This window comes from Eptatretus burgeri, chromosome 15 (genome assembly GCF_056783735.1).
Source record: "Eptatretus burgeri isolate ZD-2024b chromosome 15, Ebu_testis_v1, whole genome shotgun sequence".
In the NCBI taxonomy this organism is placed as follows: Eukaryota; Metazoa; Chordata; class Myxini; order Myxiniformes; family Myxinidae; genus Eptatretus; species Eptatretus burgeri.
This window is the reverse complement of record NC_140975.1, coordinates 47,733,066-47,755,464: the sequence shown is the minus strand read 5'-3', so window position 1 is coordinate 47,755,464 and position 22,399 is coordinate 47,733,066. Positions and strand designations below refer to the sequence as shown.

The 22,399-nt window shown below is 43.8% G+C and overlaps 1 protein-coding gene across 5 annotated transcripts in view; it reads right to left on the bottom strand.

The window, feature by feature from the left end:
- LOC147012121 (uncharacterized) overlaps positions 1 to 22,399 on the bottom strand; it is a 297,678-nt gene that overhangs the window by 33,792 nt on the left and 241,487 nt on the right. For all 5 annotated transcript variants that reach the window (XM_085858432.1, XM_085858433.1, XM_085858435.1 and 2 more), the window contains 3 exons: positions 11,667 to 11,786; positions 11,410 to 11,497; positions 1,535 to 2,175 (listed from right to left, as the gene is read on the bottom strand). In XM_085858432.1, coding sequence (XP_085714558.1) covers positions 1,535 to 2,175; positions 11,410 to 11,497; positions 11,667 to 11,786 — 849 coding nt within the window. The remainder of the gene's footprint in view (positions 1 to 1,534; positions 2,176 to 11,409; positions 11,498 to 11,666; positions 11,787 to 22,399) is intronic.

The following is a 22,399-nucleotide window of genomic DNA, read 5'->3' as shown; positions in this document are numbered from 1 at the left end:
AGGATGATATCTTAGGTTGGTAAAATGCAAAAATTAAAAATGGCCGCCAAATTTACCCACTTTTCAGGTAAAATTTGATAATTATGGTTTACTCGGGCATGTAATATTAGGGTTGGGCACACATCGACTTTTTCTCTGTTGTCCCGTTGAAAGGAGTGTTTTTTTATGGCCATTTTTCACGCTGATCACGAATCCGTTTGCTCCTCCCTCAAACTGCTCCTCATCATGCACCTTTAGCGTAAAACCTACTTATCTCTGTCCTTAACTCTTTCCGTGCCAAAATAGAGACCGGCTTTGGAATTACATCATCTCCGATTCCTAGCCTGCCCACTTACCCTCTCACCATGTCCTCGATGTGAAGTCTGCTCCTCGCTCGATCTACTGCTTCCTCTGCCTTCTACTTCTGACCACATCTCACGGATCCTGATTTAATTGCTGTGACCACACCATCTGTGCTCTGTCAAAGTTGCATGAATGCATTGACCCCTATCTTCTTCATGACTGAGGTAAGTCCTTCTCGAGGAAGTCGTATCTTCGATTGGTGGCAGAACAGGGCAACTTTTTGTAAGGGTGGAGCTCACACCCATCCAATTTGTGGAGACTTTGCAACCATAGTCTCCATCCGCTCCACATGAGAAAGGGGCACGTAATATATCACAAGTTGCGACTGAAGCTTTGGCACGATGACATGGCGGTAAATCCAGCACTTCATGACGCTGCTCAGAACAGACTTATCTAACTTCCAAAGGCAATGCTGCAGTAGCTCTTCCATGTTCGCACGATCTTGCTTGTCATTCAAATCTCCATTCATGACTCTCCCCAAATATTTCACCGGTTTGTTTTGAACACCGGGAATTTGCTGACCATGTTCCTCCAATATCACTTTGCCCCTCTTCATTACAAGCGATTTTGATTTGGCAGGCTTTATTCTCATCTTACTCCACTTCATGAAGTCATTCACCTCAATCACAAGTAGCTGGGCATCTGATTCATACACTGTCCAGATCGTAATATCATCCATATAGTCCGTTAACACAGGAATTCGTATATCATGTTTCCTGGGATCGTACTGTCTGACTTGAGCACACTCACCCACCAAAGAGTTTCTCCTTTTTGTGCAACTGAGCTTTGCGCAACAACAAAAGCTGAAACCGAGTAACACCAGGTGATGGTCTGATACTGTGCATGTTATTGTACACAGCACATAGCCATCATTGCTTTCGCTTTTGCATGCAATTGAAAAGCTTATTCCGGAAAGCTCCAAGCAAACAATGCAATCCCGTGAATGAAATATAATGGTACACAAGTGTGTCAAACTGTTCATCTGGCCAAAATACACCAGAAACCTTTTTACCTGAAACTTTGGTTCATGCAATCCACCAGATCTACTTATCCCCTCTTAACCATTGTGAACATGACATCAACTGGACTGATCACTGAGAGCACAAAACAAAGCCCTGCTCCACCATAAACGTCACTTTATAAAGTCAAACAACAACCGCTTGTACTAGGTTGTGCTTCTCGTGTAACTTACCATGGCGGCCTGCTCGTTCTGAAGCCTTATTCTTTCATTGCGCTTTTGCTCATCCATTTCCATCCGCTGTTCCTCCAATAACATTTCTTGAAACTGCAATGAATTCTGCTGCTTTTGCAGCTCAGTCCACAGATCCTGTTGCCTTGCAGCTTCTTTCCTCATTTTTTCTTCCACCATTTCCAAATCCTTTATCACCTCCTGTGCCCAATTTTCTTGCTTTTGTTCTCGTGCCTCCTGCCTTCCATTTATCTTTACCAACTTTTGTTTAACACATTTCATGTCTTCCCGCATTTGCTGTTCCTTCCTTTCTATCATCTCTTCTTGGCATTTTAATTTCTTCCATTCTTCCTCCATCATCTCCGCAATCTTGCTTTCCAACTCCCTTTGAGTCTGCTCTCGCTTCAGCTCTTGTTTTACCCAACTTTCCATCTCTCTTTCTCGACACTCAAGTTCCTGCTGCCATTTCTCCAACATACATTCTCTCTCCTCTTTCAACAACATCCTTTTGTCACACTCCAGATGGATCCGTCCTTCCTCTAGTAGAATTTCCTCTGCCGGCTTTTCTTTCCGTTTTCTCTCAAGAGCACACTCCCACATTTGCTCTTCCGTTTTTTGATCTGCTTCCAATGCCAGATCTGAACCTGTCCAAAAAACAAACAATAAAAATATGCACCCAAACCCACCCTTTCCAACAACAATACACAATGCATTTGGTAACCATAACTTTTACATACAATTGATGTGATTAAATAAATTACAAGTCTTCTGGTTATTCTTTACCTTAAAAAAGTTCAGATCAACAACCATTGTAGTTAAAATATGACATTAAATCTGAGGATAAATGGATTCAACATTGAAATGCCATGAGCAAAAAATGAAGAACAAATGAACAATGATTTATTTTAGTGTCGAGTAGCTGCCAGAAGATAACACCAACTATATAATGCAATATATAAAAACACCAACTCAAACAATCTCCTTGCAAGGCAAGGGTGAGGTTGGATGTTTCAAACACCGAGTGGTCTTGATTCGGTACTGTCCAGGCATCATAACCAGGTGTGAAGTACCCGCAAAAGGGAAAGAGCCGCAAGGCGTCACATGATGTGAGGATGCCACACAGATGGCAAAAATGCACGATGCCTGCTCAGGACTGCATAACGATCACTTATCGTAATGTTGGCCTGGAGGTTTGTATTGATAGGCAGCTATGCTTTTTTTGGTCTTTTCAGCATGTTGTCCCTGAAGGTGATAACACACTCAATGATGCAACACCCCCACTGTGTATCACAGTCTGACCAGGAATCAGGTCCACAACAACAACAAAAAAAAAACTCAGAAAAGTACATAATCTCTGAGATGCTATGCTCAACGGTAGACAGTAGACACACTTCAAAATGTACGAGGGTCAGTAATAAAGTAAGGTAATAAGGAAATAAAGTTCTGCCTCTTATTTTATTTCCCACTAAACATGATTACAATCACAACTAGAAGAGCACTACGCAAAGCGCATACCTCCGCCAAGCTGATTTATTTATGTTTTGTATCCCGCTGTTAGGCTGGATCTGGATTTGGTCCTGAACCAAGATTTGATTTGGCTTGTTTTTGTCACCGAACCAACTCATTCACCAAGTTTCGTCCGAATCCGTCCATATCGTGTTATATCGTCTTGAGATGTCGTGCTATATTATATTTTAGCCCAATCACTCAATGACAAAGAATCACTTTAAAAATCCTCGGATCTGGATCCGGATTCGGATCTTCACCAAAATCGAATCCGTTCTTCCATGTTGCATACCCAACCTGCCCACCAAGTTTCGTCTGAATCCGTCCATAACTTTTTGAGACATCCTGCGAGATCTCGTTTTTGGCTCCATTTTTCAATGGTGAAAAATAACATTAAAAATTCTCAGATCCAGATCATCACTGAAATCTAATCATTTTGACCTTGTTATATACTCTCCACTACATTTTGTCTGAATCAGTCAACGTTTTGAGGTATCCTGTTCACAAACAAGCAAACAGACGGACAGACGAGGGTGAAAACAGAATCTTCATCCTCCTTCGGTGGTCTTGGGAATGAAAATTATAGGGAAGATGCATGCATATGTGGAAATGTTTCCACATAGTCTCCATCAACGACAATGCACTTTAATGAGTGCATCAATCTGACTTGTTTTCTGGTCACTGCCGTTGCAGGTCGACCACGTCGAGGCTCGTCATCGATACCGCTTTCCACGTTACTGAAACGCTTGAGGTACTGAAACCTCAAAGGGCGGAGGAGCTCCTTGTGAGCCAACGGCCATCCATATCTAGTGCCCAACTGTGTCTGCGGACGTCCTCCTGCAGTTGGGTTACTTTTTATGAGGAGGTTGGTGGCAGGATTTGCACTCTGGCCACCGTAAAACCCTTCATTCCGCAAAAAAATCTGAAAACCCACTCCGTGGGAGTACCTCCTGTGCAGCTTCCCTTCGCAGGACAGCTCACCGGATGAGGGGATTGGGGCAAAGCCTTCAGGACCCCCAATCTTTGATGAAAGGAGGGAAACCACGGGGTAACATCTCTGGGTCAGATTGCGGGAGAGTGCGTCGGAGTGGTGCTGAGGTGTCGTCCACCAGACGGCGGTCTCCTTGGGTTAACCTGAGGCGGTCCCTTCGGGTGGGTGCCTGGAATGTCCTATCCCTAAGAGAGGATGAACACCTGTCTCTGTTATCATCTGAGCTCAAGCGTTTGGACATCGGTATTGCAGCACTCTCTGAGGTTCGGAGACCGGATTGCGGAGAGATAATGGTGGGTGGTTACACCTACTATTGGTCTGGTCACTCTGATGGTTACCATACTCAGGGAGTTGCTGTAGCTGTGTCCAATAAGCTGACCCCAATGATAATTGAGGTAACAACGGTCAACGAGCATATTATGAGACTAAGGATTCGTCACTCCTTAGGTGTCATTTCCCTGGTCTCTGTCTTGCTCCGACTGAGTCGAGTGCCCTCACCGTGAAGGACACATTGTACGCCACGCTCGAGTCTGTGGTTGATCAATGCCCCAGACGAGATACACTTCTCGTCTTGGGGGATTTCAATGCATCGACTGGAACTGATAGGGATGGTTATGAGACGTGTGTTTGTCCCAATGGGTCAGGAACTATGAACCAGAATAGCGCGAAGTTCCTTGACTTTGCAAGAAGTCATGGACTTGGGTGGCTGGTTCATGGTTTCAGCGCCCACAAGCTCATCGCTGGACTTGGTATTCCAACGCTGGTGGTGTGGCAAATGAGATTGACCATGTCCTCGTTGATGGTCGCTGGAGGATGATCCAGAACTGCAGGGTCTACAGGAGTGCTCAGTTCCTCAATACTGACAACCGGCTTGTTGTAGCAACTCAAAAGCTGCACCTTAAATCGTGGAGAATGGTACCATCCCAGCCTAGGCTGGATGTTGGCAAGCTCAAGGATGAGAGAGTAGCTGAGGAGTTTGCGAACAGGCTGAGTGGAGATTTGAGGGGTCTGGGTGCTTTGGGGGATCTTGAGGAGTTATGGGGTGCCTTCAAGACCACCATCCATGATGTTGCCGGTAGATGTCTTGGAACTTAACGAAGGGCAAAGAAGAATTTTGTCTCTCAAGGGACACTGGATACCATTGACCAGAGTCGCAGGGCCAGGCTGAATGGCAGAGCTGAGTTGTTCAGGGAGCTGAGGCGTAAAACTGTACGTGCACTGAGGGTGGACAAGGAGGCCTATGTGCGAGGAATCTGTAGAGCATCACCTGTGGACAGGTGATTCTCGTCCCGCTTACAGGGGAATTCGCGCATTGCGTTCATCCAAGCCCATCCCTCGGAGCACTGCAGTTAGAGCAGAGAGTGTCTGAAGTGAAGGCCCGCTGAGCCGGTTACTTTGAGCGGTTGTACCAGGCTGATCCCCCAGCTGTCGAGTTGGACATTAAGGGTGTTACAATCCCTGTTGCTGACCCTCCAATCAACTGTGGTCCACCTTTGCTTGTGGATACACGGGCTGCGGTGAACCGGTTGAAACAGGGTAAAGCTCCAGGGATCTGTGGCATCCATGCTGAACTTCTCAAGGCTGGTGGAAATGCTGCACTCATGCCGTTGCATGCAGTTTTGTGCTCTACCTGGAACACAGGCATCATCCCAACTGACTGGAAGAGGGGCCTTGTTGTCCCTCTCTGGAAAGGGAAGGGTGATCGCCAAGACGGCAACAACTACCGAAGGGTGACGCTGCTCTCAGTGCCGGGCAAGGTCTTTGCTCGGATAATTCTTGATAGGGTTCGCCACCATCTGCTTGAGCACCAGCGTCCAGAGCAGTCAGGCTTTACACCAAGGAGGTCAACGATTGACCGTATCCTTGCTCTTCGTGTCCTCACCGAATGCAGACGAGAGTTTCGGCAGGGGCTGCTTGTAGCCTATGTTGATCTCTGTAAAGCGTTTGATTCAGTGAATCAGCATGCCCTTTGGAGGATTCTTGGTCTTCGTGGGGTGGCACCAAAACTGATCGATCTGATGTCTGAACTCTACTCTGGTACTGAGAGTGCTGTGAAGTGTGGTGGAACCATCTCTGACTTATTTCCTGTTGTGACTGGAGTTTGTCAGGGGTGTGTACTGGCCCCCACACTTTTCAGCGCTTGTATGGACTGGATTTTAGGGAGGATGTCGGAAAGATCAAGCTGCGGTGCATCGTTTGGGAATGTCAAGATCTCGGACCTTGATTTCGCAGATGATGCAGTCATCTTTGCGGAGACTTTACATATCCTTTTGGGGGCCCTCGAGGTGCTGAATGAGGAGTCGGAGCCGCTGGAATTGCGGGTTTCTTAGGTAAAAACTAAGATCCAGGCTTTCAATGACATCTTGGATGCTGCTGTCCTGTCTGTATCTGTTTGTGGTGAGGATGTTGAGGTCGTGGAGAGATTCACTTACCTTGGCAGTGATATTCATGTCTCTGCTGGCTGTGAGTCAGAGGTCAGTAGACATCTGGGTCAGGCCTGGGGAGTCATGGATTCACTGGATCATGGGGTGTGGCGCTGCCGGTACCTGTACGGGAGGATGAAAGTCCGAGTCTTCAGGTCCTTGGTGCCTCCAGTCTTGCTCTATGGATGCGAGCCTTTGACTCGGACCAAGGATCTTAGACGGAGACTTAATTCCTTTGGTACCAGGTCTCTTCGGAGAATCCTTGGCTATCGCTGGTCAGATTTTGTGTCCAACGAGCGGTAGCTGAGAGAGACTCGGATTAGATTTGTTACCTGGATAGTCCGTGAGCGTCAGTTGCGGCTGTATGGACATGTGGCTCGTTTTCCTGTCACTGATCCTGATCACCAGATTCTCTCAGCGAGGGAGTCTCATGAGTGGAGGAGGCCAATGGGCTGACCACGTGCCTCATGGTTGCAGCAGGTTGACCAGCATCTCAAGGAGATGGGGATGGGCCTGACATCTGCCTGGGGGAAGGCCAGACGGAGGCCCCTGGAGTACCGGCGGAAAGTGGATGCAGCAACGCGCTGTTCTGGCACATGCTCCCATACCTGACCTGACCTGAAACCCTTTGCCCAACCTTTAACAGAGCTCACATCAATCGTAGCATCGCTATACATATTCTTTAAACACCAATGGATGGATATTCACTGGAGGAACCTTTTCGGCAGGAAGAAATTTAAAAACTCTTTTCTGCTGTGTATGCCCATCGAGCAGGGCAGCCATTTTGAAAGCGTGATGGGATGTTGTCACATGACCGATCACAGTTCCGTTCAACTTAAAATATGAGGGAAACACAAACCTTTCATTGTGATCTCCTGTAGCTTTCTTATGACACTTTGGTTTTGAATTGAAAAGTAAGAGGCATCACTTTTGTACCAACCCTCATCTAAAATACATTTATAATTTACTTTTCAGCCAACTGCCATGAGGGGAGTTGGATTTACTACGCAGCAAGAAAAAAAAATAGGACGACTGGATCTGTCGCTTATCTGGGCCCTGGCTTAATGTTACCCAAATTTGGTCACATTTTGACTGGTGGGTCTGGAGAGGAAGATTTTTGAAGGAGTGTTTGTGATTTTTTCCAAAAGCTGACCAAGTCAGCCACATTTACACACTTCCAGTGACGTGATTGGCAAGACCTGAAATTTAACATCCCTACCCTGGACAAATGTTGTAACCCAAATTTAGTAGCATTCTGACTGGTTGGTCTGGAGGAGAAGATTAATGAAGAAATTTACTAAGTCGGCCATTTTGACTTACTTCAAGTCACTGGACCAGAATGAGCTTTGCAATCCCCGTTATCCCTCAGCAGCGGAACGTTGCTGCCAAATTTCAGCCGGATTGGCCCAGAGGTTTGGCTAGAGAAGTCGAAATAGGGGACAGACGGACGGGCAATGCACGATGACAAAACCTGATCTGGAATTCCAAATAAGCTAACCATGCTGAGAAAACAAGAGACAGTTTATAATCGGAAGACAGGGAGTCAAAATGGTAATACAGTGCTGTTGTTGGGGAGATGGCAAAAATGTATCCAAGTCGGAGATATTTGACAAAGGGGCCAAAGAAAAATATTCGCCATGGTGAGGAAGGAAGAAAAGTAAGGGGGTGATCGAGGAGGGATGTAAATTGTCGAGAATCAGTATGAAAGTATCACAACTCCTAGATGTGACCTCGCCCAACCAAAACAATACAGGTTATCGTGAGGAAAAAAAATGGATTGTCACATACATCAGATAAGATAAATGTTTTGTTTTGCATCGCAATGTTCGATGCGACAATGACCAAAGAGCATGAGAAGTTAATGAGGATGAAGTGAGAATCTTTTTAGTTGGAAGGCCAAATGATAAAATTGGGAGTGATCAAACAGGTGAAAAGCAAAGTCAGCGGAGGAAGGAGAATTGGTGACACATGAGAGAGTGAAAGATTTCATGAAGGACACAAAGGAGGCAGACTAAGAAAAGAGGAAGATGTGTGAGTAAGCAGGATGGTGAGAGATGAGAGAAAGACAATAAAATTAAATGTGATCAGGGAATTGGGAAGGACAGACTATTTCCATGTGTTTCAAGCAGAATGCTTGGTTCTGACAAAATGAACTCAGCATAATTTTGATGACAAACTGAATCATTGCTCTTCAAGTGAGCAACTTAGGGCTGAAAGGATGGCCTAGAGGTATGCACCCTCACCCCTAAGCTGCCTAGCCTGGGTTTGAATCCCGACCCAACTATATAAACTGTCATCCCGGTGTTTCAAAGGCAGGGTGATTCATCAATGGGTGTGCCATCCCTCAGATGAACGTTAAGTGGGAATCCCGTCTGCCAGGTTTTGTTAGTGGACGTTAAAGGTCCTACAGAGTCCTTTGTGAAAAGTATCTATTGCTGGCACCATGAACAAATTACAAATACCTGCCCTAACCAGCAGAGGGTAAAACCCCATCAGTGGCACAGCCGCACCCTCAGGCAATGATGCAATACCGCAGCATTCCGCTGCATAAGAATGAAGAAAGCGAGCAAATTAATAGCTTCTTAAATTAATGCCTTTGCTTTTACCATTTTTCATTGCTGAAACCATGTTTTTTATCCAGATACGTGGAGTGAGAGAGAGAGAAAGAGGGAGAGAGAGAGCGAATGCAAATGGAAAAAAACTAAAAATATAACAAGAAGGGCATTCGGAAGAGAGCATACCTCCGCTACGTAATGACTGGTCCAAGACAACATATCGGGACCATTACATTTTTGAAATATCATGCGATATATCATTTTCGGCCCTTTCTCTCAATGGTGAAGAATCACTTTTAAAATTAAATACTTCTCATATCCAGATCAGGATTCAGATTTTCTCCAAAATTAAATCAACTAGTGTGGGCCCGTAGGTGCGTGCCCCTAGGTGCGTGCCAGTATGTGCAGCTTCGTTCCTTCGCTCTCGTAAACGACGACTGGATTGGGGCATTGTTTCAATTAGATCGGACCAACCGTATCATAAATGGCCATAACTTGGGAAACACCTGGGAAACATACTCAGGTCCCCAGCGTCAATTGTGACGTCATATCAAACGAAGAAGAAGAATTGTGACGCCCCCTCTCTCTCCCCTCCCTTTGTCTCCCCCCTCTCCCCCCCCCTCTATCACCCCTAGTCTCACCCCTCCTCGTCTCGCCCCTCCTCTCTCGCCGCTCTCTCTCTCGCCCCTCTCTCTCGCCCCCACTCTCACCCCCCTCACTCCCTCTCCCATTCCCCTCTCTCGCCACCTCCTCTCTCCCCCTCTCTTGAATTGTGACGCCCCCTCTCTCTCACCCCCTCTCTCCCTCCCCTCTCTCGCCCCTCCCTCTCTCTCCCCCCTCTCTCTCCCCCCTCTCTTGCCCCTCCTCTCTCGCCCCTCTCTCTGTAAAAGTATTCACAAATGTCTACCAAGCACAACAATTAATTCAAACCTTGGGGAAAAAACAACTTTCAAACCCTTGGGAAACAGCTGTTTCCCTTGGGAAAATTCAAACCTTGGGATCAATTAATAATTTGAACAATTAATTCAAACCTTAGGAAAAAACAGCTTTCAAACCTTGGGAAACACTTGGGAAACAGCTGAAACGGATAAAGAACGATATCAAACCTTGAAAAGGCACATACTCAGGTCCCCAGCATCGATTGTGACATCATACCAAACAAAGAAGAAGAATTGTGACGTCAATTATGCAAAATAAAACAATAAATAAATAAATAAATAAACAAACATTAATTGTGACGTCATTCGTGATGTCATAGCACCGTGTCCTGTCATTGGTTGACAGACGTTATTGGTCATTATTGGTTGGCAGACAATATATAGGTCATTATTGGTTGACAGACATTGGTCATTGCATCACGTTATTCTTGTTATTACTGACAATTATTGTGCTATTATTATTATTATTAATATGCTGTTATCATTATTCTAAGATATCTTTGGGAAAAAATGGCATGATAAGGTGGAACGACACTTCAGCTGCGATATATACACCTCTCCAACACTGAAAAAAGCAAAAAAAATGGCCGTAACTTGGGAACCGCTTGTCCGATTAATATCAAACCTTGAAAAGGCACATCCACGGGTGGCCCCAGCAATATTCCTGGCAAGTTTCAATCAGATCGGACCAGTGGTCGTCGAGAAACGGCGGTCACAGACAGACACACACACACATTGCTGAAATTACAGATAGATTAGTCCTGGTCACACACTCAACCAGCCCAACAAGTTTCATCCAAATCTGTCCACAACTTTGAAAGACATCATGTCATATATTAGTTTAGCCCTATCTCCCAATGGTGAAGAATCACTTTAAAAATTCCAAAAGTCGGATCCGGATCCGGATCTTCACCAAAATCGAATCAGTTCGTCCTTGTCACACACCCAACCTCTCCACCAAATTTCATCTAAATCTGTCCACAACTTTTTAAGATATCATGTCATATATTAGTTTAGCCCTGTCTCCCAATGGTGAAGAATAACTTAAGAAATTCAAGAAGTCGGATCCGGATCTTCACCAAAATCGAATCAGTTCGTCCTTGTCACACACCCAACCTCTCCACCAAATTTCATCTAAATCTGTCCACAACTTTTTAAGATATCATGTCATATATTAGTTTAGCCCTGTCTCCCAATGGTGGAGAATCACTGAAGAAATTCAAGAAGTCGGATCTGGATCCAGATCTTCACCAAAATCGAATCAGTTCGTCCTTTTCACACACCCAACCTCTCCACTAAATTTCATCTAAATCCGTCCACAACTTTTTGAGATATCCTGCACACAGACAGACAAACAAAGAAACAAACAGATAAACAGACAGAAAGGGGTGAAAATATAACCTCCTTCACCTTCAGTGGCGGAAGTAAAAATAAGTGTTTGTCCAAAGAAAGAAGGCATTCATACTTTTTTCTTGTGGAGGGATGCTTGTTTCTTCATTATCAGGATGCAATGCTGTCTCACTCTTGTTCATCCACTGATCATTTATTATATCCTGCGAGACAAATCACTGAAAATTAAATGCACCAAAACTTCGCATCACTCCTTTATTATTCTTCACAATTTATGCTCTCTTTGCAAATATGATTTACAGAAATTGTTATGGATATGAGAAGTCAAGACTTTGGATGAAAACGAAATGGTGAAATAACATTGAAACTCACACTCATTGCAAATCGTTCACTTGGGTCAATATTCAGCATCATTAAGAGCAGATTCTTGCAGGTCAACGACAATGTTGGAGGAGGATTGTAGCCTTTTACGTAGATGTTCTTCAGGAGATCCTGGGGAAGAAAAATAATTAATAAGACAAAAGCAATGAGAACATGAAGTCAGCTTCTGTTTCAGGTCTCGAGGAAATATTACAAATCTTGAAATTTGTACAGAGTATTGAAATCCTTTACATTTACCTGACTTGGTGGTGTCATGGTTAAAGCATCCGCTCCGAGTCTGGGAGGTCGGCTGTTCAAATCCGAACCGAGTGAAACCAATGATTTAAACAAGCTCAAATGAGCTATGATGCTCATCCTCTTAATGATGACGTCATAAAAACGAATATGACGTCATTGTGATGTATCAGGTTTGCGATAAATTATCTGTGCTAATGCCCAGCTTGATTCCCGCAAACAAAATTCAAACAGCTTCCCTAGTTTCGGAGATAATGGTATTGGTGATTTCCATTCGTGGCGATATTATGATGTCAACTTTTTTTCTCGGAAGAATTTCCAAAATCGGAGATGGTTACTGCCTGTGTGTGGGCTTTCTGCATATACATGGCAAGTTTCACGAAGATCCGATGAAAACTCTGGGTTGTGAAACAAAAAAAATGTAAAAAATAGGAATGACGTCATACAAATTGATATGACGTCATAGTGATGTATCATATGTGCAGTAATTCATCTCTGCTACTGCCCTGTTCGATTCCCACAAACAGAATTCAAAAAGCTTGCCTAGTTTCGGAGATAATTTTTTCGGCGATTTCCATCAGCGGAGATATTTTGACGTCATAACTTTTTTTCTAGGAGGATTTTTCAAAATCGGAGATGGTTACTGTCTGCGCAGGGTATTTTTACATGTATATGTCAAGTTTCAGGAAGTTTCGATGAAAACTGTAGGCTGTGAAACAAAAAAGTCCACAAGAAGAAGATGAAGAACAACAACTTGAGTAAGACTTAGAGATCCTCCACGAGGATCTAAAAATGGGATGTGCTGCTTCCTTACTTGACTTTCAGAATTAAAAAAGGGTAGGAGTACAGAGAATCCTCAGAGATTGGCTTCCTTAGGTAGGAGGAAATTCCTCCTTCAGAAATGCTGGGCTGATTGCATTGAGAAAGGCGATACCATAGTTGTGGCATTGTTGGTACCCAGAGTTCCTCAGGGAGAGACGGCGATTCCTGCAAGCTTCGTGGCGGTGTTTGTCTGGACTCACAGTCCTGTGCTGTGTCGGATGGTGACTGCAGTTTTCATTGACTTGTGACAGCTTCTGAAATAATTACATTCAACATCATTGTAATTTGTTCTGTGAGATGCTTTCCTCCAGGAGCCGCAGACACAGCTCTGTGTCTTGACGGCGAGGTCATGACGTTCGGCTTAGGTTGGAGAACAGGTTTCACAAGACAATATATATATATATATATATATATATATATATATATATATATATATATATATATATATATATATATATATATATATATCTTCTTCTTCTTCTTCTTTCGGCTGCTCCCGTTAGGGGTCGCCACAGCGGATCATCCGTATGATCCGCATAGTGATTTGGCACATGTTTTACGCCGGATGCCCTTCCTGACGCAACCCTGGTCGCCTCTTACGACACAGGGATATGGTACACCTATTTTAACCGGGGTATACACCGGCCCAGTATACTGGTACTCATTTCGCCGACCTCGGAAGGATGACAGGCTGAGTCAACCCCCTGGTGTATTAATTCAGTGGCCCAACGGGGCTTGAACTCAGGACCTTTTGGATCCCAAGCCGCTGCCCTAACCACTAAGCCAACACCAGGCTATATATATATATATATATATATATATATATATATATATATACATATATATATATATATATATATATATATATATATATATATATATATATATATATATATACATATACATATATATATATATATATATATATATATATATATATATATATATATATATATATATATATATATATATATATATGACGGTTTGGAGACAAAGTGAGAGAGGCGAGATTGAGATGGTTTGGACATGTGCTCAGGAGGGAAGTGGAGTTTATTGGGAGAAGGATGTTGAAGATGGAGCCGCCAGGCAGGAGGAGAAGATGAAGGCCAAAGAAGAGGTTCATGGATACGGTGAGGGCGGACATGCGGGTGGTTGGAGTGTCAAATGGAAGATGTGGAGGATAGAGCGAAATGGAGACGGTTGATCCGCTGTGGCGACCCCTAACGGGAGCGAGCCGAAAGAAGAAGAGAAGATATATATATATATATATATATATATATATATATATATATATATATATATATATATATATATATATATATATATACATATATATTCGCGAAACATGTAGAGTGTGACGATTACTCCCCCAATTTCCATTGGACAAAGTCCTGCACCAAAGCATCACCTCCAACCCAGAGGCCTCGCAACTCTATCAAACAGACAAATATTACATGGTAAACATCAGTTAAACATCAAGTGGAGCCGCCTATCTGGTTTTCGGGCATGTTTGCCTTCATCAAGACAGCATACCTATAAATATTGAACCAATGATGACCACATTAGTTGTTAAAATATAGAAAAGATCGTGGTTTTGGACGGGGGGAGATAAGAGATGGTGGTAAACAGCTGTTTTGAAGACATGGATGGATGAATGGGGTTGAATAGAGTGTGGGAGTTTGTTCCAAAGGTGGGAGAAAAGAGGAATGAAAGAGACATTTGATGCGACAATGTGTTTTCTAAATTACTGAGCCAATTTTTTTCCACCAGTCACACGCAGGTGTTTATAAAGAACTTGACGACCCGTGAACCTGTAGGGCTCCCGTTGTGACAGCAGTTGATGAAAAAAACTCATTCAAGAAAAAAAAGATAGCTCCAGCAAACTGCACCGCTGAGGTTGTTTGCATTGATCAAATTCCCCCAAAGAGTACTTGACTGAATTGGGGATTGATTTTTTTGATAATTTTTTTCATTGCCCGATTTGAACGAAACTTGATACTGCACAACGCAGGAGAATGGTAAGGTGGCCCTAAACTTATTGCGCTATCGTATACTGTTTTGGCTGTATTTCAGGAACATACATGCATACACACATACATACAAGATGAGAGTTTTAGTAATATATAGATATATAATGTTTGTGATCATATCCTTGAAACGTCTGTATAACTGCAACATTGTTTTTCAGTGAAAGCAACTCAAGTTTTCTGGGTTGTATACAGTACGTACTGCAGTCGGTAATCACACCGACTCCAACCTGCCGATTCCCCCAAAAATTGCCGATATCGGCCAAGATGTGTGTGTGTGTGTGTGTGTGTGTGTGTGTGTGTGTGTGTGTGTGTGTGTGTGTGTGTGTGTGTGTGTGTGTGTGTGTGTGTGTGTGTGTGTGTGTGTGTGTGTGTGTGTTGTTCATAAGACATAACACATTCTCTCAACTAACTCCCATATCGCCACCCCTCCCTCCCGTTGTCCCATCCTTGCTCTTCTCCCTCCAATACAGTGCAGCACTCTCCTCTCACACCTCTCTCACACTCCCCCCCCCTTTTTTTTCTCTCTCCCTCTCTCTCTCTCTGGACATATCCAGATGATGGTTGTGTCTCAACGGTGTTTATCACCATACGTATCTGGACAGTGGTTATGTCCAGGCGGTGTTTGTCTCAGGACGCGTCAGGGCGGTGTTTGTCTCCAGACGCAAATTTGTGTCCAGACATGTCCGGATGGGAATTTCCCTCCGGACATGTCCGAGCAGTGTTTATCTCCAGATAGCTTGGTTCCGGAAGCATCCGGGCGGTATTTTTAGTATGACCAGTGGAAAATGTATTTCACACTTTATTTCCATCTTCACTGTTATTCTGTGCAGAATAATTTTGATGAGACAGTATGAATCGTAATTAATGCTCCATCGTACATCTGATTCCCTTCCTCTCACCTCTCGCTGCCTTCCCTTCCCCCACTCCTCCTCACTCTCCCTCCCTACCCTACTGTCACTCTCCCTCCCTACCTACTCATTCGGCCATGCCCGGAGAAAGCCGCCCCTCCCTCCACGCGTGTTTGAGAAAGGTGAATGGTGGTGAAGCCACCATTGCATGTGGAACGTTCGTGTAAGCCAAGGACTGGGACCGTGACGCCCCCCTCTCGGCAAGTCAAGGTATGACCAGCCAACGGTGGTGATGTAGCGTGATGGGCAGGTGGTGAGATGTAATAACCGAACTATAAAAAAAAACATCACAACGCACATATTTGACTCTCCCACTAGACAAAAGGAAGGGACCTGTCACACGTACTTACTGGCATAACTAACTTTGGGACCTGAATGTTGAGTGCGCATTGTTTCCAGATTCATAACTATATATATATATATATATATATATATATATATATATATATATATATATATATATATATATATATATATATATGTATAGGTGTTTCAAATTGCAACTTTTTTGCACTAGTCAAGTTGGCTACCGGTCGTAGCTTTCCAATATGGATAAAAAAACCCCACTCGCCGATTTTTAGAATATTCCTCCCAAAAATGGCCGCCGGCGGCTATTTTTTCAAAAATGGCGGCCTTTTTTCGCGTTTTGACACATAAATCGACTCCTACACTTGCTAAAATACGTAAATGTCACTTGATATGTGTATGTTTGTGGATGATTATGATTGCTATGTCTGCTAGCAGTCGGGGACTAGACATTAGGCATCCAATATGGCGGAAAAATCCAAAATGGCGTCCAAGATGGCCGATTTTGGGCCACTGGAAAGTTGTTCCCTCCGATGTGGGTTCTAATATGTCTAGTTATAGGTTTTTGGGTGTGCTGAATTGGTTTTTATGCTCTAAAATGCAGTATATCTGTCACAGAGACGTCTGCGGGGGTCATGCTCTCGTGTTAAGAAGTAGTTCTCGCAAGTCCGAAAAAGAATTTTGAATATTCTCGCCCTCATTGATATCAGAAAATAACAATTAAATATTCGAAGGTCAAACATGTATTATTTAACATGTACAGTATATACACGAATTACTAGTATACTAATGCCATAATGAATGTTCTAATATGACTTCGTGTATGTGTGCCTATCAGCCTCGATAATCAATAATCTTGGCCATGGCATGGCATACATGGCTGAAGCGACATTTCAAATTAAAATTTCCATAGTTCAAAAACATCAATGTTCACACTTCGCTTCATATAGTTTTCTACATTTTCTGAAGAGTGGATTTCATGTATCCAGAATAATTCTGCCTGTGCCACTCAATCACTTGAAGCAAAGCTTACCTTTGCTGTTCATCCCTAGTTTTGTCGATAAAATCCGAAATCAACTTAATTCCACGCTCTGCAAGGTCGTTAATGAGGTGTCTGATGCAACAGTTTTGCCATCGTTTCTCGCTCATCTGTGGGCACGTTGGAATCGGCAAGAGCGAAAATTACCAATTGCGGTGTCAAATCGACACCTGATATCAACGAGGGCGAGAATATTCAAAGTTCTTCTTCGGACTTGCAAGAACTACTTCTTAACGCGAGAGCATGACCCCCGCAGATGTCTCTGTGACAGATATACTGCATTTTAGAGTATAAAAACGAATTCAGCATACCCAAAAACCTATAACTAGACATATTAGAACCCACATCGGAGGGAACAACTTTCCAGTGGCCAAAAATCGGCCATCTTGGACGCCATTTTGGATTTTTCCGCCATATTGGATGCCTAATGTCTACTCCCCGACTGCTAGCAGACATAGCAATCATAATCATCCACAAACATACACATATCAAGTAACATTAACATATTTTAGCAGGTGTAGGAGTCGATTTCTGTATCAAAACGCGAAAAAAGGCCGCCATTTTGGAAACTTTTGGCTACGACGGGTAGCCAACTTGACTAGCGCAAAAAAGTTGCAATATGAAACACCCTAATATATAGACAGGGTGAGTGAGAAGTAGCGCCCGATTCTGTCAGTTGATTGTTTGTTTGCCATTTGTATTACAGTGTACAAAAAGGAAGAAATAAATGAATGACATGTTTATCTTACCATTAATTGAAGAAAAAATTATAACTATATATATATATATATATATATATATATATATATATGTATATATATATATATATATATATATATATATATATATATATATATATATATATATATATATATATATATATATATATATAGTGAGTCAGAAGTAGCGCCCGATTTCTGTCAGTTGATTGTTTGTTTGCCATTTGTATTACAGTGTACCAGAAGGTAGAAATAAATGAATGACATGTTTATCTTACCATTAATGCCAGAAAAAATTATTATGGAACCGAACAAAGCTGTTTTACTTGCAATTTTCAAAGTGCCCTCTCTCGTAATCGATGCACAATTGCAGCCGAGCAGGCACAGAGCGGCACACACGTCTGCAGAGTTCGATATCAATTTCCTCAAACTTTGCAGTGATTTGAGCTTTCAATTCCTGAATGGTACGAGGCTTTTCACAATAAACAAGGTCTTTCATGAGCCCCCAAAGAAAGAAATCTGGAGGTGTAAGGTCTGGGGAGCGTGCCGGCCACTCGATCAGACCGCGCGGCCAATCCACTTTCTGGAAAAGTTTTCATCAAGCCACTGACGAACATAACGTCCATAATGAGGTGGAGCTCCATCATGCTGGAAATAACAGTCCTGATCTTGTACCCTGAGCCAAAAGAAAGTTTGCAGCATATCCAGGTAAATTTCTGCAGTGACAGATCCCTCAAAGAAAAAAGGTCCAATTATCCCCAATGGAGAAATGGCTGCCCAAACTGTCACTTCAGGTAAATTTACCTCCTTCTCAACTGTCACTCTTGGGTTATTCGCAGCCCAGTATACACAATTGTGTCTGTTAGTTGTGCCATTAAGCTCAATTTGGTGCAAATTCAGGAACTTTCCAAACTCGCAGCAATAACCTGCAAAACAAAATAAAAAAAATAAATAGATTATGAAAATTCATAATCTGCAAGACAATTATTAACAACATGACTTCCCGGAAAGAATCTGAGAGCCGAAAAAACAAATTGGGCGCTACTTTTGACTCACCCTGTATGTATGTATGTGTAGATATATATATATATATATATATATATATATATATATATATATATATATATATATATATATATATATATATATATATACAGAAACACACGTATATATTGTTTCGGATCTGGAAACCATATGCATTCAAACATACAGATGTCCGAAGAGTCAGTTATTCCGTTAAATAGATGTGAGACAGGTCCCTTCCTTTTATCTTGTGGGAGAATCAAAGGTGTGCGTTACGATGTCCTTTTAGTTCGGTTATTACATCCAACGAACCATCCAACAAACCATCTAAGACCATCCAACAAACAAACCGACAACACCACTGAAAAAGCGCTTCACTCGCCAAAATGGCGACTCACTGTCCGAGGCAGAATCTCTGGCAGTTCCTTCTCGGCTTCCACAAACTTTGTAACTTCTTTCTTGTCGAGTCCACACGCGTGGAGTGGGCGGGCCTCGCCGGTGCCTGGCCGAGGCCCCGCCCAGAAAAGGGCGGACCCATGGGAGCCCCGTCCAATCAGGGCGGGCGGTGACGTCTGTTTCACCGAGCCCCCGCCCCGTTCGGGGAGTTCCATAAAAAGACGACACCATCCTCAGTGCAAGAAGAGTTTTGTGGAGAGGAGTCTCGAGAGTTCTGAGGGGGTTCGGTCATTGATTCTGAGCAAGTCTCTTGGAGGAGGAACAAGAGTTATTTTGGAGGAGCAAGTTGGTTGGTGTGTGCACTACATTTTGCTGGCGTTCGTGGAGTTTTCCTGGGTCCCGTCCATGAACCTGATCTCCGCCCTGGGACTCCAACTGCCCCGCTCGGTTTCCTCCACAGGCACGAGCCCCACGCGTGGGACTGTGGGCCGAGCAACACGACCAATAGGTGCCGCACCATGGAGCACTCCCTCCCTTCAACGTGCAGGTACCCACGTGAACTGCGACCCCCAGCTGGTCTCTCCCTCTCTGGCTACGGGGATCTTTCAATAAATCGTCTGAGTGTGCATCTGAGTGTGTAGGCCAGTCTTATAAATGGAACTGTTAAGTGTTTTCGATCATTGTAAATTCTTGCTTGCATATCCGCGATAAGTCTTGCCGTGTCATTTTTATTTGTGAATAAAACAATTGTAGAAATGTTCCCAGTTCGTTTCCGTCCTTTCTTGCATTGGTCCAGCATGGTTCGGATCTGAGTTTTGGCCGGGTTTTTATACCCGACAATCCGTTCATCCGAGCCGGCACGGCTTTGGCAGTTCCACTCGACTGCACCCGAACCGGAGTTGGTAATGGGTAGTTGGAACTCCACCGCAATCGGGAGAGTGACCCGGTTTGAGCAAGACGTGCCGAGAGCATGGTTCCCAGGGAGTGGAAATCGGGTAGTTAAAAAGGTAAATTGGTTCTAGACAAAAAGACCCTACGCTACGTGGTTGAGATATTGGCGTCCACAGTCGGTTCAGTGACCCGCCGGCTCATGGAGTTATCCGAGAGCGAAGTCCTACAATTCTGGGGAGTCTAGTGGAGACGAAGTAACTTTCCCCATCGAGTGGTCGTTCTCGCCACTGACCCCCGGCCCACAACAATATATATATATATATATATATATATATATATATATATATATATATATATATATATATATGTACATACGCACAAGCCGGTTGGCGACATGGGTGGTCGCTACATAATTGCATACTAGTCATACAGTTTTTGACGGATCAGGCTGAAATTTTCTGATAAAGAGGTTGATTATAGTGCGCATAAAAGCCTGGAAGCCGATTTTTGATTTTCGAAAAAATAATTTTTTTATTTTTCAAAAATTTCAAAGTCCCGTTTGCTTGGCAACGGTGGTGTCCATAGCAACGGTGCTCAAAAGCATACAACTACATCCTGGTATGAACCTACCTGTCAAGTTTCATAAAAATCGGCTGACTCCTCTGGCCTCCAGAGCTGTCCATTACATACATACATACATACATACATACATACATACATACAAACAACATACGAGGTGTGTTCAAAAAGTATCCAACCTTAATTTTTCGTGCGTAAACAAATGAAGCTCGGGAGGCGTGGTTTGGTGCACGTATGGAGGCGATCCTAATTCCATATGCGTGAATATTTTCCCGCCTGCAGAAGCTGTCAGTCGCGGACAGACCGCCGATGAGTGAGGAAGTGTGAGCGCCGTCGGATTTTCGTTTTTGACAAAATGACAGAAAAACTTGAACAACGCTACTGCATCAAATTTTGTGTAAAGTTGGCGATTCCCAAGTGGAAACGATCCGCAAGATACAACAGGCCTTCGGGAACGAAGCAATGGGCACCACACAGATAAAAGAGTGGTACAACCGCTTCAAAGATGGTCGCACGTCAGTGGAAAGTGAAGCACATCCTGGTAGGCCCTCAACATCCCAAAATGAGATCGTCATTGACCAAGTGAGGACCCTGCTGATGCAGGATCGTCGAATCACGATCAGAGAACTTGCAGACGAGGCGGGCATCAGCATTGGATCCGTTCATTCCATTGTGACTGAGGATTTGGGCTAAAGGAGAATCTCAGCGAAGTTCGTGCCAAAGCTGCTAATGATCGAGCAGAAGCAACTCCGTTTGGAGATCGCACAGGACATGCTGGAGACTGTGAACAGCGATCCCAACTTCTTCAACACAGTGATCACTGGCGATGAGACCACAGTGATCCGTCATTTTGTCAAAAACGAAAATCCGATGGCACTCACTTACACTTCCTCACTCATCGGCGGTCTGTCGGCGACTGACAGCTTCTGCAGGCGGAAAAATATTCACGCATATGGATTAGGATCGCCTACATACAGTACGTGCACCAAACCACGCCTCCCAAGCTTCATTTGTTTACGCACGAAAAATTAAGGTTGGATACTTTTTGAACACACCTCATACATACAGACAGACAGAAAAACTGAGAATAAGGGTACTCTCGCGACCACTCAATATATATATATATATATATATATATATGTATATATATACGTATATATATGTATATATATACATATATTGTTGTGAATTCTGGCCCGCCCAGCGTGCGATCGGCCACGTTACTCGAATCGCGACCGCGTCGCCCACCGGACGGACAATTCAGTCGTGTCCCTCCTGGAACTACCGCCATGAGCCAGTCACGGGTGGGGGTTTAACCTCACCATGATCATGCCAATTGCCCACCCGCGCAGGATAGGGTTGCTCGCCAAATTTGACCTACCTAAGTACCTGCGCGAGTAGTCGACCGGGCGATCGTACCTCGCCGCAGGTCGGCCTAGGACACGAACCGCTGAAGCGGTCCGTTCCGTGCTACAGTGATAACCGAGCGGTGTTATCGCCGACCTCGACGGATCAGATTCTCTTCTTTACCCGGGTGTTCAAAACCCACTACTAATTTATTCCGCGATGCAAGATGGCACTTTCAATGTGGAAAGAAGACGCGACGAACGAGATACATTTCACACAAGGACATTTATTACAAAGCACATATTGCACACACAACACAAGCAAGGAATCATGCAATATAGAAGGAAAGCGTTACCATCGAATACGAGCAATATACAGTCACTTACACAGGTCTAACTTATAGGGACACGGTGCCACAGCAGTCGTACAA